This window comes from Phalangium opilio, unplaced genomic scaffold (assembly GCF_054372755.1).
Source record: "Phalangium opilio isolate 3A_F unplaced genomic scaffold, DU_Popi_V2 ptg000038l_1, whole genome shotgun sequence".
Classification (NCBI taxonomy): domain Eukaryota; kingdom Metazoa; phylum Arthropoda; class Arachnida; order Opiliones; family Phalangiidae; genus Phalangium; species Phalangium opilio.
Genome location: NW_028324161.1, coordinates 2,665,327 through 2,683,964, shown reverse-complemented (window position 1 = coordinate 2,683,964; position 18,638 = coordinate 2,665,327). Strand labels below are relative to the sequence as shown.

General features: G+C 36.9%; 3 protein-coding genes across 3 annotated transcripts in view; 1 reads left to right on the top strand and 2 right to left on the bottom strand.

Moving 5' to 3' along the window:
- Positions 1-12,628: 12,628 nt before the first annotated feature.
- The window catches only part of LOC149682639 (uncharacterized), a 32,170-nt gene continuing 26,160 nt past the window's right edge, over positions 12,629-18,638 (bottom strand). The window contains exon 4 of the mRNA XM_089834297.1: positions 12,629-13,570. Coding sequence (XP_089690423.1) covers positions 12,637-13,570 — 934 coding nt within the window. The 3' untranslated portion in view covers positions 12,629-12,636. The remainder of the gene's footprint in view (positions 13,571-18,638) is intronic.
- LOC149682644 (uncharacterized) lies at positions 13,635-17,213 on the top strand. Its single transcript, XM_089834294.1, has 9 exons — positions 13,635-14,641; positions 14,704-14,899; positions 14,967-15,339; positions 15,397-15,561; positions 15,646-15,832; positions 16,161-16,403; positions 16,475-16,640; positions 16,703-16,851; positions 16,930-17,213. The coding sequence occupies exons 1-9, from the start codon at positions 14,059-14,061 to the stop codon at positions 17,133-17,135; spliced, it is 2,268 nt and encodes a 755-aa protein (XP_089690420.1). The 5' UTR covers positions 13,635-14,058; the 3' UTR covers positions 17,136-17,213.
- LOC149682643 (P2X purinoceptor 7-like) lies at positions 17,139-18,499 on the bottom strand. Its single transcript, XM_089834296.1, has 5 exons — positions 18,240-18,499; positions 17,946-18,164; positions 17,586-17,863; positions 17,386-17,517; positions 17,139-17,317 (listed from the first exon to the last, which is right to left on the bottom strand). Exons 1-3 carry the CDS (start codon positions 18,497-18,499, stop codon positions 17,701-17,703), a joined length of 642 nt encoding a protein of 213 aa, XP_089690422.1. The 3' UTR covers positions 17,139-17,317; positions 17,386-17,517; positions 17,586-17,700.

Sequence of the window (18,638 nt, the reverse complement as noted above, 5' to 3'; positions counted from 1 at the left end):
CCCTTAAGCCTAACGACGACGATGGAATAGAAGCCAATGTTACAGATTGGTGTCTATGTGGTATAGACAAAAGACCAGTGGATGGTGGTGTTAGAAGTCAATGTTACTGTTGTGTACAAAAAAAGTAGTCTAAATAGTTTTTTTTTATGTTACAACGTGAGATAAAGAATAGGCCAAAATTTGTAAATATATAGATAAGAGAAGCTTGAACAGACAGCATTCCTACGCGCGCCGTGACTGTGATTAGTTCATTTAGAATGTATAATGTTTAAAGTTTAATGTGATCATTAATAAATTGATTTTAAACTACAACTATTATGTTTGTCAATGTCGGCTCATACTTAAGTTAACCCCACACACAAACACAAAAATTGGCGACGGACACTACGAACTTTTAAAAAACACGCGGACGTTGACGTTAGACTCATCTTTTCGGTTACATCGGGAGCAGTTCGCACACAAACGACATGGCTTCTGGTCGACTTTCTGACCCTTTCTATGAAAATCTGGATACTTGGACTAATTACGCCGAACGGCTGGAATTCTTTTTCCAAACTCTGGGCATCACGGACCAAGATAAGAAGAAAACACACTTACTTACTTGCGTTGGCTCTACAGTATACACGACTCTTCGAAGAATCTTGAATCCAGTCACACCACAGGATGCCGCTTGTACTTATGCGACAGTTTTGGACACATTGAAAAAGTTCTACAACCCCATTCCGACTGAAATTGCAGAGAGGGAAAAATTCTACAGCAGATCATCCCGGAGAAACCATTGCCACGTCCCTCACAGAGCTACGAAAGATGAGTGAGTTTTGTAAATTTAAAGACCTGGAAACAATGATACTTGATCGTTTGATATTTGGAATCAACAACCAACAAATCTACGAGCGACTGATTACTATAAAGGACATAACACTGGAAATAGCAACGACCACGGCAATCTCCATGGAAACCGCTGCCCGAAACTCCAGAGAATTGAAGCAAGGCCCTAACGCCAGCCCAACAGTAGTCAACGCAATACACAACCGTAGACGCAGATCTCACGCTAAATCGTCACAAGCGAAGTCTCAAAATCCCACGTTCAATCCACCAGCGAGGAAACCGGATCATACACATCAACGTAGCTGTATTCGTTGCAAGGACAACAACCACATACCGTCAAGTTGTCCATACCTTAACGCTACGTGTTTAAAGTGTAACAAAAAGGCCACATCGCCAGAGCATGCCTCGCCGAAAGAACGTTTTCTAGACATAAACGTCACAACACGAATTTGATCACCTCGGAAAAACCAACGCAATTATCGACAGACACCGGCAAAAACCATCAGGAACACCATGGATACGAAGTCTTTCACCTGAGACCCAATGGAGCCAGCTCGAAACATGAAAAACCTCCGAAACCAAGGATCATCGCATGCGAAATCAATGGCCAAACCACGCATATGGAATACGATACCGGATCCGCATATTCCATTATGCCCATGGACAAATTCAAAACCATATCTACAACGGAAGACATAGAACCTTTCACGGAAAGAACGCTTTTCGCCTACAACGGGGACCCTGTAACCATCCTTGGACAAACCACAGTCCATGTAAACTTTTCCGGACGATCAGCGATGCTATCACTATTAATTGCCAGTGACAACAGACCCACCATTTGCGGTCGAGCATGGATTTACTCTTCACTACGAATTGAAGACCCTGCATTTCAAGCTTCTCTTATATATATATATACAAATTTTGGCCTATTCTTTATCTCACGTTGTTACATAAAAAACTATTTAGACTACTTTTTTATGTACACAACAGTTACAGATTGGTGTCTATGTGGTATAGACGAAAGACCAGTAGATGGTGGTGTTAGAAGCCAATGTTGCAGATTGGTGTCTATGTGGTATAGACGAAAGACCAGTAGATGTTAGTGTTAGAAGCCAATGTTGCAGATTGGTGTCTATGTGGTATAGACGAAGATGGTGGTTGTTAGACGCCAATGAGGATAGATTAGTGTGTATGAGGTATACACAAACTAGTGTCCATGTGGAGTGGACGAAAACCAAAACTGGTGGTGTGGGAACTCAAGTAGAATAGCCAGCGGAGACAAACACAATTTTCCAAATTTCCGTGGACTGTAAATGCAGTCCGGAAATTGGGAACACGTTTGCTCCGATACGCAAACTGCGAACGCGGTCACGTATGGTGTGACAGACAGACACACCCACACGTCCAGTGTAATACCTCTCCGTGACGTCATCGTAACTCGGAGAGGAAAAAGCACAGAGACAACCCAAGAATGCCAACTTTAAACAATTTTTGTTTAAATTGACTTACGTTTTGATTGATATCTCCAATAATTTTAGAATCTTATGGGGCGCCGTTTCGGACAAAATTCAAATAAACTGGATATCAATAATTTAAGAACGGATATCAATAATTTAAAACGGATATCAATAATTTAAAACGGATATCAATAATTTAGAACGGATTTCAATAATTTAGAACGGATATCAATAATTTAAAACGGATATCAATAATTTGAGAACGGATATCAATAATTTAAGAACGGATATCAATAATTTAAGAACGGATATCAATAATTTAAGAACGGATATCAATAATTTAAGAACGGATATCAATAATTTAGAACGGATATCAATAATTTAAAACGGATATCAATAATTTAAGAACGGATATCAATAATTTAAGAACGGATATCAATAATTTAAGAACAGATATCAATAATTTAAGAACGGATATCAATAATTTAAGAACGGATATCAATAATTTAAGAACGGATATCAATAATTTAAGAACGGATATCAATAATTTAAGAACGGATATCAATAATTTAAGAACGGATATCAATAATTTAAGAACGGATATCAATAATTTAAGAACGGATATCAATAATTTAAGAACAGATATCAATAATTTAAGAACGGATATCAATAATTTAAGAACGGATATCAATAATTTAAGAACAGATATCAATAATTTAAGAACGGATATCAATAATTTAAGAAAGGACATCAATAATTTAGGAACGGATATCAATAATTTAAGAACGGATATCAATAATTTAAGATCGGATATCAATAATTTAAGAACGGACATCAATAATTTAAGAAAGGACATCAATAATTTAGGAACGGACATCATAGTACAGTCATTTTAGCCCAAAAATAGAGGGAACCCGCAACAAATTGAAACAAAGCTGAAAATTTCAGATCTTATAGATTTTTGGGCGCTCTTTAACATGGTGTGGTCTCCCACACTCTCCCATTGGAGGAATTTCCGCCATATTGGAAAATGGCGGACAAAATCCAGAAAACGTTTAATAACTCCGGTTCTACTTAACCGATTAACACGTAATTAGGCTTTAATTGTAGATCATCTTAAAACACATAGTTCACTTCTTAAGATATTTTGTCCTACAACTAACCGGAAGTTCACAATCTGACTCTGAATATTAGCCTCATATAAAAATGGGAATTTAAAGCATTTTATGGTTTCCATGTTCAGAATACATTTCCAAAATCGAGAAAAAGTTTAATAACTCTGGTTCTACTAACCCGATTAACAAGTTATTAGGCTTCAATTGTAGATTACTTTCCAACACATAATTCATCCTAAAGATATGTTGGTTTACAACTAACCGGAAGTTCACAATCCAGCCCGGAAGGTAAGGCAAATCTAATTTTTGAGTATTTCGAAACGGTTAATAGCAAAATAAATGCAAAGAGTGTTTTAAACCTAAAATATATTATTCCCATTATATTTTTACCTCTTTAAGTGACGATGACGTCACGGAGAGGTATTATACTGGACTTGTGTGCGGGGGGGGTGTCTGTCTGTCTGTGTGTCGGTCACCGCGTCCGCAGTTGGCAAATCGGAGCAAACGTGTTCGCAGTAATTTTTGGCTTCTACTCCCAACGTTAGGATCAAGAAGTGCGTGGCGATCGGCTAGGGTTACGAGAAACGTCTAGCCTCCCAATTGTAGGGCTTCAACCAAAGGTTCATGCAATTGCGGATTTCTTATCATTTATTGTGAATCAATCGCTTTATATACCCTAAATTTCGAAAAATTGTTAAAGAGGCATACGCTAGAATTCAAACGTCAACAATAGCTATATGTTTAAAATTATATCAGGAATTAAGTTTCTTAAAACGACTTCAGTAGAATTACGTTAAACTACTAACGTCTAAAATAATTAATATCAGTTACATTTTCTTAATTCTTTAAGAATAACATCTTAATTGCGTCTCGTATCGGAGAGGTTTATTTTGGTTTACCAATTGTATATTAGTATATTTATCAATATTGGTTAAGCTTAAGATTAATCATAGTCCTCTACTTGAGGTTGAGCCACAAAATCTCTATGTTCATTTGAACAAGATACTCCCTAGCATTGTCTACAAATTGAAGAACAGACTGGACCAGTTTTCACATTTTAAGTCACAGACTTCCTTGCATTTACGAGGGATCATCTGCAGAAGCTCAGCTGGAGCAGGTTGTGCAGTAGTAACGATTGGTTTCAGTTCAGATCCTACTTGTCTCCAACCCCATTCTCTAGCATTTAGGCTGCTTCCAAGCCACGTTTGAACTTTGGGATAAACTACTTGAATGCTGCTTTGCTGCCGCACTTGTTGGTGGAAGAGAAGCTAATTCAAAAGCTCAATTCCATAATCTTCATTTAAAGTATACACTTGGTTATGTCAACTTTGTTTCACACGCTTTAACTCAACTTTAGCCGTATTGACAAGTTTGGGCGAACAATGGTATATATTAAAACATTAAGTTTTATGATGGTACAAAGGCTGTTTTACCCTTTCCCGTACTATACATTATAGCTCTTGTCAGAAAAGAAACAAAATTTGTCAGTAATAGGAACTATATGTTTAATTTTGGAAACGTATTCTGAAAATAGAAACCATAAATGCTTTAAATCCCCATTTTTTATATGAGGCTAATCTTCAGGGTCAGATTGTGAACTTCCGGTTAGTTGTAGGACAAACTAACTTAAGAGGTGAATTATGTGTATGAAGGTGATCTACAATTGAAGCCTAATTAAGAGTTAATCGGTTAAGTAGAACCGGAGTTATTAAACGTTTTCTCGATTTTGTCCGCCATTTTCCAATATGGCGGAAATTCCTCCAATGGGAGAGTGTGGGAGACCACACCACGTTAAAGAGCGCCCAAAAATCTATAAGATCTGAAATTTTCAGCTTTGTTTCAATTTGTTGCGGGTTAAAACCTATTTTTCCTGTACTATCAATAATTTAGGAACGGACATCAATAATTTAGGAACGTACATCAATAATTTAGGAACGGACATCAATAATTTAAGAATGGACATCAATAATTTAAGAATGGACATCAATAATTTAGGAACGGATATCAATAATTTAGGAACGGATATCAATAATTTAAGAAAGGACATCAATAATTTAGGAATGGACATCAATAATTTAAGAATGGAGTAGTTCGCTTGTCTACCACCAGGTAGAGCCCTTTATTTTGCCCAGTTGATAGGGGGTAGGGAAATGTCGGCCCTCCAGTCTTTGCTCGCTCTCTCTCGTAAGTCAAATGTCCCCACAATAGAGTTCCCCTAATCCTTCACCCCTGTTGAAATGCATAGTTTTAGTTCAACCTTAAAACGAACATTGCTCGAAATAGAAGATCGCTAAATGACATTCGGTTGAAGATTTAAGAACTCCGTTGACTTCATCTATTAAAATGAAACCTTTCATTTATATTTTAACTTTCGTAACTCTATTGCACAATATTTATGCGAATGAAGTTCAAGAATATCTCAATGAGCTACGTCACTGTTTTGAAGAGGCTGCAAGAAATCGTTATAGTTCCGATTTAAATCTATTGGAAATCTATCACAGGAGGTTGCAGGGTCATTGCGGCATATTATCAGCGATTATAACCGTTCTGGAAAATAACGCTCTTGCAGACCCAGATCGTGTGACAAATGAATTTGAATCACTAGCTGCTCATATTAATAACATTTACGAGACTTTGGCTGTTCTTGTTAATCAACTAGAGGAAGTGTTGTCTGTGGAAGCCGCGGAAGACGATCCATATGTGTGCCCCGTTATACACGATGGAAGTGTTGGAAGGCCACTTTATCAAGTGACTAGGGAAGAAATATTGTATTGTAGGAACGACCTTGGGTTCAACTGGGGAAGAACTGCATCATTTCTGGGGTTAAACGTAAGAACTTTATTTCGCCACCGAGAACTGTTGTCAATTAACAACGAAAATGTTGAGATATCAAATGAACAACTGGATCAGCACATTTCAACCATATTAACGACAAACCCAAATATTGGAGAAACATATGTGATCGGGGGCCTCCGATCACAAGGTATTCGTGTACCAAGATGGCGCATCCGAGAAAGACTAAATGAATTAGATCCTGTTGGACGTGCTATGAGGCGCAGAAACTCCATAAGGAGGCGGCGATATAGTGTTCAAGGAGCTAATGCATTGTGGTAAGCAGCTGTATCGGCATTTCTATAAAAAGCTTTAGAAAGGAAAAAGCTTAAAGCTTGTTATTTATTTACGATTTTATATTGACCATATTTCAAGGGTCCCTGTTATTATGCAGAATGAGAATGTTTCTAATAAGTCTAATAATAAGTCTCATAAATTAAAAGGCCCTTAAAAAGAATGAGGCTTGTTCTATGAAATTTTTGAGCTATATTAAATGTTTTCCGGAAGAGACCAATAGAAGTGAGAGTTTGCTGATTAAGCGAAATTAATAGGATTTGAATATTGTGGTTTATAATAAAATCTAAAAAAATTGCTTCACGCTTAGGGGCAGTTTGAAAATTACGTTACGTGGACAGGTGTATAGGGAACTAACAGTTGTGACCTTGAAATGTCACACCCTTCTATCTCTTACTGGTGTTGCTATCCCTCTTAACGGTTGGATGCAGATACTCCAACCAGGCAGAGGGCTGCATGACGTCAGACTATCTCTACCCCTTGGCCAACTGTTAGCTCCCGATTATAAAGTTAAACTAGGGGTGTGCGAATAGTGGATTTTGAGTTCGGTTCCAATACAATTCGAATAGTAAATCACTATTCGAAACCCGATTCGATTAATCGAAAAATCGAATATTTTACGAATAGTTGAATAATACCTCGAATATTCGAAAAAAAGGCGAATAATCGAAAAAATGTCGAATATTTGAAAAAAAAGTCGAATAATCGAACAAAACTCGAATAATCTTTAAGAGTGAAACCAAACTAAAACTTATCCAAAGTCAAAAACACAAAACCAAAACTTTCCCACGGTTTGTCTTATCTTTGAAGCGTGGGGAAAATGAAGAAAACCCAATTTAACAAGTTGAAAAGTAACTGCAACACTGACAACAGCTTCCATCTATAATAAAATATTTATAGAGAACACGGTATCTCCTCGAATTTTCCTCGCATTTTTTTAAATCAATATTCGAATCCACTTCGATTATTCGATATTTCTTTCCATTTATCATTCAAAATTTCGAATAATCGGCGATTTCAAAAATCCAATATTCGACTCGCCGATTCGAATAATCGATTCGAAACCGGCGAATAATATTCGAGTCCTCGATTATTCGCACAGCCCTAAGTTAAACCTTAAAAATACTTTTTTCAATTGCATATTCCTTCACAATATTTTGTCACTTTGTTTTTGGTGAATTCGGAATGATGAAAAAATTCTCCTAGAACGCAATAGTCTAGTGACCCCTATTCCCTATAGCAAAAGCTTATAATTTAGGAACGTTGAAGGCGTTAGAGAGACCTAACCATTAAGAGAACAAACTAGTCTGAAACAAACTTGTTTATAAATTAAATCTTTTTAAGTTCGAAAATTGGCTCAAAGCTCGCTTAATTGCTGCTCTTATATTTTCTGATTTGCGGAAAAATTTACAAACACTAGTAATATCAAAAGGAGATCATATCCCTTGTGGTAATATTCATAGAGCTTTTGAATAAAAATCAACCACATTTTCTCGATACAACCAAAGCCTTTATGAAACATCCTGTATGTTAACGTGCAAGTGAAGAGTGTATGAAAAGGAAAGTAAAGTGATTTTTATCGATTCCTCTACTAATTAAAACCTATAGAGAAACATTAAGTACCTGGCCTTATTCCATTAGACCGGGATCTTTCCAAAACTGTCAATATTTTGGTTCGAGGGGTATTTTCTTTGTTTCACTATGAATTTAGGTCTTATAATTAGTATAGAACAATCGATTGAAATCGTTTATTATTTTTACCCTCCCTTTAACAGTTTAATAATATTCTTTGGTTGAAATTTGATTAATTTATCGATTAATATTAAACGAGCTGGAATAATGCTGCTTAGTGAAAATCGTTCTTTCCTATTTTTGGGGTCCATCTCTCCATAGAAAATTTTTGTACAACCCTTATTCTTTGACCATTGCTGTTCAGTTTGACTCAAAGAACCCTCCCTTAAATTTTAAGGTGGACTTATCAGAAATAACCAGAACATATACAATTGTTGAAATATTTTAAACGATACTTGCAGGCACATAGACAGTAACCACAAACTAATTTCATGGCGGATCGTCTTTCATGGATGCATTGATGGATACAGTAGAAGGATCATATATTTAGAATGTTTAACTAATAACAGGGCTCATAGTGTCCTTCAGTTGTTCATGGAAGGGGTACGTGAACATGGATTGCCGCTACGTGTGAGAGGTGATAAGGGAACTAAAAATGTACAAGTTGCAAGATACATGATAGAAAATAGAGGCCTTAATAGAGGAAGTTTCATTGCTGGATTATCTGTGCATAACCAAAGAATAGAGAGACTTTGGGGAGAAGTTAATAGAGTAGTTTCTGCCTACTATAAAAGCATTTTCATGTTTATGGAAGAGAATGGCATGTTGGACGCGCACAACGAATGTCATTTATTTAGTTTGCACTACACATTTTTACCAAGAATCAGAGCGTCTAGTAGGACTCTTGTTAATTCGTGGAATCACCATTCTTTAAGCACGGAAAACGCTTATTCTCCAAATCAACTTTGGGCTATATCTAGAATGAACTCATTCGATGATCAAGTTCAAAACGAAGATTATGCTACTCATCCAGCATTATATGGAACCGAAGATGTTCTTACTACTCCTATCGAAACCAATAACAATGTTGTTGTTGAGGATTGTAGAATAATTTTGACTCCGGAACAATCTCAACACCTTCAACAGTTAATAAGTCCTATTGCCGAAGATGGAAACCACGGAATCAACACTTATTTACGGGTCTTGAATCAATTAAATAATTGGTACCTTCATTAAAAACTATGAATTGGAAAATTTATTATCATTAACATATTTTCAGTTGTTACATAAATGCCATCTGTTTTTACTGCCTTTGATTATAAAGAGCGTATAATGAATATAACAGATTGGAACCACGTGTCTAACTACAATATTAAAGAAGATATAAGCGATTAAGATTACTGACTGGATCCTAAAAGTCGGCTTAATTATGACGATGACGAAACGGGGCTCTCGAATCCAATTGGACGAATCCGTCAGGTGGTATAGTCCAATACAACTATTTCAACCTTTTCGTAGGGAATACTAACCCGTAGGGTTCATTAAGAGAACTTAATTGCTTTTATCTTCATCAATATTGTAGATAGACACGCGGTTCCAATTTGTAATATTCATTATTTTATGTGCTCTTTCGAATAAAGTCAAAAGAATTCTAACATGGAACGTTTCCTTTAAACTATTTTTAAGGTTTAAATTAATGGGCAGTGATTAAATGTTTTACAAGGAAAACATTTGTGATTAAAATACAAGCAGTTACATATGAAAGCCAACAATTACAAATAAATCAACTTGAGTTACATTATTCTATATACACCATTATTCTGAGGAAATGTCATTTAGCACGTGGATGTGATTTTCTTAGGCTTACCAAGCTAGAGGGGTTATTTTATGTTTCTGTTTTGCTCCTTTTTTCAGGGTCAAATTTATTAACTTATACAGTCCAAAGGGGGACATAGGGCATATGAAAATGTTCTGGATCTTTCTATGTACTTTGCTAGTGACCTTGGGGATTATTTTTAACTAAAATTTTAAAGGAAAAGTTTATTAACCTAAGGAGAATTTAAAATTTTTATGCCATAATATTTTCGGGTGGTTTGAAACTATGATGTGGTTACATATTCTAAAAATAGCTGACAACTTTTTTAGCTCGGTGGAATTCAATACTTCATGTTTAAAGTCTGCAGACAGAATCTCCTCCTGGTTGTCCCGTAAAACAAAAGTTCAGTACGTAATTCCGTAAAAGTAATTAAAGCGTAAAGGCAAGTCCACACTGTTTTTTTTCGCTTCGCGAGTTCGCTCGCTTAGCGCGCGCATTACGCTTCCCGTCCACACCTAGAAATTTTGTATTTTTGTTCGCACGCTTCGCTCGCTTCTTACGCCGAGCGATGCGAAAATCTTTGAAATGCCAAAGATTTTCGCGTCGTTCGCGACCCTGCAGCCAATCAGATGAGCTGTTGAATTACGTCATTAATTTTTTGTGAGAAGTAGAACTCATATTAGATCAAAATGGTACAGAAATCATAGAATGCAGTTATAAATAAATAATTTTGTGATTTTCTAGCTCCTTTTATAAAGCCATAGAAAAATCCGTATAAACAAAAGAACATATGAGAAATTTATTGTTCATCGTTAATTTATTCTTTGGTGGCTAGTACTAGGCCCGGTTGCCTGAACGCGTCACCATAGAAGGATCTTCTCATTGGTTTAAAATGTATAGGCGTGGCGTCTGCGCTCTCTAGAAACCTTATGTGTAGATAGGACGCGTGCAAGATAAGCGAACAGTGTGAGCGAAGCGCGCGAGCAAAGCTTGCAAACCAACTGTAGTGTGGATATACCTTTAAGGCCTCATTCACACCAACCGACTTTTGTCGTTGCGACCGCCGGGTCAAAGGTCGGACGGACCTATCGTTTCCCAAATTTCCTTGGAATGCTCAGACGTAACCGCACTGTGTCGCGTCGGAAGACGTCTGAACATTCCATTGAATTTTGGGAAACGATACTTCCGTCCGACTTTTGACCCGGCGGTCGCAACGACAAAGGTCAGTTGGTGTGAATGAGGCCAAATAGTATAATACTACTTGCATACGACAAGTGAAACGTATCGGGATTTTCTGATTCGAAACCCTCTCGCGGCAGTAATAGTTAGCCTGGCGAAAGAATGGAATCACGGGGAAATGTTTAAACTATTCTGTGTTGTTCTTGTAGAGCCAACTATAAATACTTTCGAGTCTTCTTTCGGTTCGGCTACTGCGCTCCGCTGGCCATTAGGGACGTACTCAAACACGAAGGAACGAGAAAAGGGTAGGAAATGGTTGACATTGGTGGCCGATTTTAAATGTGGCAATAAAATATTTCCGGTGATTTTTACTGATACTCACATGTCTTAAGGGGTTATTAATTTATAGAAAATTATATTAGTTTGACTTACTCGGATAAACCTGAACCTACCCCTTCTAATGTGATAAGGGTGAACAAATTTGTTACAGGGGGAAAAAAAGACATGTGATTGTTATATGAAGACGTTTTTATTCTAAAGATAACTACATTTATGAAAGTCAAATACACTTGTTGACGTACAAATAATATTTTTACCTTGACAATATTTTTGGGCATTGGTCATTTTTAAATGGATGCATTTTTATTGGGATTTACTAATTGGGAATACTAATTTTTCAAATAAGAATAAAGATGATTAAAATTATTTTTTAAACGAAAACGGGTCCTTGCTCGGGCCAAATGAAAACTAAACAAGTGAGAAAACCAAAACTATCTTTCCGTTGTTTACTTTTTACAACTTTTTTTTAGAATTTTCCAAATCCATAGGTATTCAGTAAGGCGAAATCCATGTTTGTTTTAAATTCGTCGTATGATTTATGGATAGTAGGGAGACTTAACTGCAAGGAGCAGGTACTTGCTTCTGGGTACTTACCATCAGTATGAATAAAATTTATGGATGGTGTAACGTCAAATCCCAAGGGTGATTCGCCATCCATTCCAGTGGTAAAAATTAAAACATCTTTGAGCTGTAGAGCGTAAGGATTTTCTTCCATGTCATAGATGTATTCTCGAAAGAAAGTCATTGTATCAACTTCCTTTTCAAATTGATTGCTGCCTCTTTCGGAATAATTAATGACTCCACACAATCTCAGAAACGTTGCGGCAGTTAACGATTCTTCAGTGGAGCAAAATATACTTTCGAAGGATTTGGGATTCCTCTTAATCATGTCGTACAAATTCAAGGTTTCAAGTCCAACAATGAATCTTGAACGTGCTTCAGAGCACCTAATTAGAACACACCCACGCAAGAGGTCATTTAATATTTCGTCTTTATCTTCTAGTCTTAGAATTGCTTTGCTGCTTCCAGAAAAATATCTTAATTCTGACAGTTCTTCCCCGGCTTTCTGCAGGCTTTCTAGGGTTTGGCAATTCTGAAATCTATATAGTTTATCGCCAAGATCAAAATCTTGGACATCTTGAATGCTTAATGGGATTTTAGATGGGTCTTCAAACAACGACTTGTATGTCGTTTGTGAAAAACATCATGGCCCTGGGCCTCCATGAATAAGGGAAAGCGAAACCGCCATTCCTGCATAGAAGTATAAATCCTCTTTCATAGCTGACAGACTCATGTTGAGGTACTTGCAGTTTTCAGTTCCACAGAAAATATGACTTGAAAGAAGGTCCTTTAAAAGAAGGCGCAGAAATTCCCGTTTCGGTCCTCCAGCGTCAATTGCTCCTTCGGCGGTATGCAAATCGTCAGAAAAACACACGGAAATTTTGTTTTCTGGTCTAAACCCTTTCTTTTTAAATCCCCTTAATGCGCCATCTAAAATTCTTCTACGATTTATGTTGAAGAGAGATATTTTCTCGCAATTAATTTGTTGGGCGAGATCTTTTAAAATTTCTGAAGCGGAAATTTCAACTTCATCTTCTACATTCGAATTCTCTACATTTGAACCACCGCATGAGAAAGTCGGGTTTAAGAGCTCCTCTCCTTCAGGGCCAACGGCATCTTCAGATGAGTAAAAATCGTCGCTTATAAAACCAAGAAATTCAGTATACATATCTGATGTGTAAAAAGATTGTTCATTGTTAACTCCGGAAGAAGTTGATGGCAAATCTTGCGGCAGGCTAGTAGTGGAACATGATGGCAACAGAGAAACTTCGAGGCGTGGTTCAGTATTCGATTGATTTGTTCCGCTTTGCACATGTGGTTCAGTTTCAAGATCTTGGTCCATTTCATCGTGAGATTTAGCGACAATATTATTTTCGGACGAAGTACATGTGTTAATATCTGGTAATTCCTCGTCAGATACAATATCTTCGTCGCTTTTAGACAGAATAGTTCTTGATGGGCGGACGTACAAAACCCTCTGCTTCCAAATAGTAGAAATTGTAGCGCCAGATACGACCATGCCTTTTCCAAGCTTCGGTTTCACTAGGCGGCTTCTGCATGGAACTAATAATTCAAGGCTGCAAAAATAACAAGAAAGCAATAAACTCGTGCAATTGAGTCATTATGCTTAAAGGGTATAGGCAGCTTTAATTTCATATCTTATTTTATATCTTAAAAGGTCTAAAGTTACACTTTCGAGTCTCTAATTTATAAAAATCAACTTTTTAAAATAATTTAACAATTAATTCTATACTTAAAATCAATTTAAAAATCGTCAAAACTGAATTTTTCCATACCTATACTCTTGCCTTACCAGCTTGTTTTTTGACGTCAACTGAATAAGCGCGGGAAAAACCATGGAGCCTTAATCTTGGCTCTATGCGAAAACGGTAGTCCGGACTCTCTAGGCGCGAAGCGTTTGGACTCTTTGGAGTCGACTCGTGGTTGAGGTTACGTGACGTCTGCTACTTATTTTACCGCGTTAAACTTTTGCTTGTTTGTAGCGTGTACTACTGTACTTTCTGGTTTCTGGGTAACTGAACTAAATATAAAATAGATATAAAAAATGTCTAAACCGAGTACGATTTGCGTAGTTCCACGTTGTAAAAACAACAACTTAAATAAGGATATTTCGTTTCACATATTTCCTAAAGACCCTTCTTTAGCAGAAAAATGGTTAAAAAATATTGATAGACCAAACTGGGAACCGAAAGCTAGATCTCTCGTATGTTCAGCTCACTTTACAAATGAATGTTTTGAATATAATCCAGACGTTGTAAAAACCTTGGGAAAGAAGAAAAAGTCACGTTTAATTACGTCGGCAATACCAACTATTTTTCCTTCCGATTCTTTCATTGAGAAACCCAAAGAACTTTCTGCAGGCTGCAGTGGCAGTGCAGAACCACTTCAGAGACCTTTGCCCGTAAAAAAAATCTGTGCAACAAGCCCTATGCCACACCGAAGTCGCGCTTTCGGCCTTGAAAAATTATATTCAAAATCAAAAGGTGAAGAATCAATTAGCCGCCCAGATGAACCGCAGAGCGATAAGTTATTGCAGAGAAATACGGTAGGTAAAGACAAATATATCCAAGTTTATAATCTTGGCAAAAGTGTTGGCATTCAAGCTTTTCCCAGCAATCGGCATAAAGGTATTAAAATATTCGTAGTTAGATTTTATTTAAATGTGTAATCCGAGACAACTTTTACTTAGCATGTCAAACGACCCAATTAAACAGCGTGAACAGTATTGGAACCCAAACTGATTTTATAAATCATAATACAACTATGACAAAAGATGAAGAAATGTCAGATATTCATGAGAGTGATGATGAAAGTATAGAGTCTGACCCACTTGATACTAGTTTTACTCCTTCAAGTCTTGGCTTCGGAGATACTAGTTTTATTCGGTATGTATTTTTGATACGTGAATTACATTTTATAAAGTATAAAATAAATCTATATTATTACTAATAGCTCTTCGGATCATTTGGATGTTATTGACAATCCAGTTTCAGAGCCAAAATTCTTAGTTTTTCAGTCAGCGTTATTAGTATTGTTCAAATATTGTTTTTCTTGTTTGGCGCCATGCACTCAAACTCTATCAATTTTGGGATCACTGGTCACGGTTAAAGCTGTTTGCAAAAACAACCACACTTTTGTTTGGGAAAGTCAACCCAAAATGATGAGAAAACCTTTGGGGAATCTCTTGACTGCGGCAGCTATCCTTTTCGCTGGACTAAATCCTACTAAAGTTTTGAGAATGTTTAAGTCTATTGGTATAGCCATGATCCAGAAAAGAGCTTATTGCAACATACAAGAAGCTTATCTAATTCCTGCTATTCGAGAAGTAAGATGGTTTTGGTGCATGAAAGATTTATATTTCAAATTACTGACATTATGGTAGGCATGGATAAGACAAGAAGATGAGCTATTAACATCATTTGAGGGCAAAACCATTGACATTGGTGGAGATGGTAGGTGTGATTCACCAGGTTATTCTGCTTTATTTGGAAGTTATTGTTTTTTGGAGAGCACTACGAAAAAAGTCATACATTTGCAACTTGTCCAGGTAAATCTACAAAAACACGACTTTATATGGACTTTAATTAATTATTATTAATGAGGCAAGCTTTTTGAAATATTCTTTTTCTAGTCTACTGAAGTTAATAGTAGCCAGGCAATGGAATTGGAAGGATTACGCAGAGGTTTACGTTACTTGGAAGTCAGTGGTATAACAGTTGGAAGTATTGTAACTGACAGACATAAAGGTATTCGGAAGCACATGAGAGAAGAGCATCCCGCTGTAAAGCATTTTTTTGATTGCTGGCATCTTGCAAAAGGTAAATCCAAGGCTCCCCTGGTAAAATGACGGTTGGTGCACGTTATTTTTTTTTTCCAACCCAAAAATGGAATTTCTCATTGATTTACATGAAATATTTTCGCGGAAAAACCAGTCCTTGCCTACTACTGGGTTAAATATTCGCGCCTAATGCACGGAAATGTAACGCTGTTTAGCTCTGAGATTACGCTATTCTATACAACTTATGTTCCCCCTTGCCAGAGGAGTGTGCACCATCCATTATTTTATCTAGGGAGCCTTCGTTAATCCCTCAAAACCCCCAAAAAAATTAATGAATATAGGCCTAATTGTAAATTATATTCATCTAGGGGTTAAAACTAAAATTGAGGCTGCAGGAAAGAAAAAAAACTGTGAAGTTCTTTTGCAATGGAAGCGTAGCATTGTAAACCATGTTTATTGGTGTGCTGTTTCAAGCTACGGAAACGCGGAGTTGGCAAAAGACAAATGGCTTTCTGTTCTTCGTCATGTCACAAATGTGCATACTGGTCATGGTGGGTTGTTTCCAGAGTGTGCTCACGAACAAATAACACCAAAAGAATGGCTCGTACATTGTAAGAAAGATGACAAAAATTATGGCTTTGGTCTACTACTCTCAATGAATTTTAACAACTAATAATTGCAGTATCTGAGCCATACAATAGACTAGCATATATTGTGAAGCTCGCCAGCCATGACATAGGCCAATTATCACCCACTGTACAAACATCTAATGTAGAAGCATATCACTCTGTGGTGTTGCACTTTGCAAGCAAGAGTGTTTATTACCCCTACAAAATTATGGAAGCTAGGTAAAATTATATTTCTTTATTTTGCCCACATAAGACAAACATAATTTAATTTAACTTTGCAGATTGTTCTTGTCAGTCTTACATTTCAATGAAAACTCTAACAAAGCTCACGCTCGCAAAGCGGATGGCACTTTGCGTTACAGTGTTTCTTTTCCTAAGGCTAAACTAGGCGAGTATAGTGTAAGACCTATCAAGGAGCCATCTACATACGGTAATTTAATAATATAAAACTTTTACTAGTAAACTTCGTTTTAATTATTTTTTTTTTCGTATTGTTGGATAAAATTAGATTATGTGCAGAATTTATTCAAAATTGTAATGGATAGAGCGGAATTGAGCATGAAGAATGCAAAAGATTTATATGATAGAGAAGTCGAGTCCGTACCAATTCCACGACCGTTAAGTGCTCAATATGTTCACCCTGAAAAATCAGAAGCAATTGAATCATACAAGGCAAAGAAACGTTTTAGAGTTGAAGAAAATGAAGGCGAATAAAGCCAGTCGCTCGATGTGGTAGTTTTAATAAGCTACACATTATTACATCCATTAATTAAAAAATAATACAAAAATAAATATTGTCAGAATTATTTCACATTCGTCAAATTAGCTTCCTCTTTACACGGTATCTGAGTTTTAAGTCATCATTGTCGTTCTCACACTTACGCCATAAGGATTGTCTATAATACGAGAAATGTTATAGCGGATGTCATTCTCTCTTTAAAATAAGTATAGGAAGTTGGCATACCTTTATACCATAAATTGGGAATACTATTATAGTTTAATCAGAAGAAGTGTTAACGGAATTAGCCTCCTCGTTACACGGTATCTGAGTTTTAAGTCATCATTGTCGTTCTCACACTTACGCCATAAGGATTGTCTATAATACGAGAAATGTTATAGCGGATGTCATTCTCTCTTTAAAATAAGTATAGGAAGTTGGCATACCTTTATACCATAAAATGGGAATACAATTATAGTTTAACCAGAAGAAGTGTAATCAATTTGAGTACGATGTGGCTATTATGAGCCCAGCCCTTGTGCCATTCTTAATTATTTTAATTTAGTCATTAATGCGTGGGTAACGAAATCCAGCATATTCTTCAGATGGAAATGCAGTTCTGATCTTCGTCAAAACGCAGCTAGGAATTGCGCGTCTTTGGCCCCGTCTCAAACGCTTGTGAATCCATCTGGTGAACTTGCGGTAAGCAATGTAGCGGTACGTTCTAAATAAAAATTTAAGTGGTTAAATGCTAAGTTTGTTAGGACACATATGCATATAAATAAATTGGTGTAGTTTTGGTATACTTGTGAATTGTAGCATCATTGGGTATAACGAAGTTGTTATCGCAGTACTCATAAACTCCAGCCTCCAAGCTATAAATATTTAAATAAACATATTCTGTGCCTGGGTGCTGAGTAATGCAGGTGTGTTGGGCTTGGATTTTGTCCCACACTTTTCTTATCTCCTGGCAACAAATACTCTCTTCCACGGAGCTCATTGGAACACAAAACCCGCAAGTACACCTGGTTATTTAGAAGCAACGTTCATCACCAAACTTTGTTAACCATAAGGTAGCCTTGATTAATTTAAATGCCTACCAGTTATTGTTGTTAAGTCGTTCATGCCCTTCTCTCTCTGGCTCCTCTACAATTTCATCTGGTGGGGGATTAGGTCGCGCCTCGGGGTTAGGTCGCGCCTCAGGCTCGAACTGATAGGGTTGTGCACCTAGATTTTCATGAATCCTAGGCCTAACAACTGCACCCTCCCCTTCAGACTCGGACGAACCGCTTAAATTAATTGAAAAATCTGACAACACATCGACCAGATTATCCGACTCACTACTCGAGTTTGAAGACATAACAGGTAAAATTTCAGCTAAACTATCCGCTAAGTTCCGCTTCTTAAAGCAAAGGGCGGCCCGCCTTCGGAACCAAAAATCGTCACTAGATGGGGCTAGGATCGGAGATAATTTATTCAGTCTCAACTAGTGCATTAGG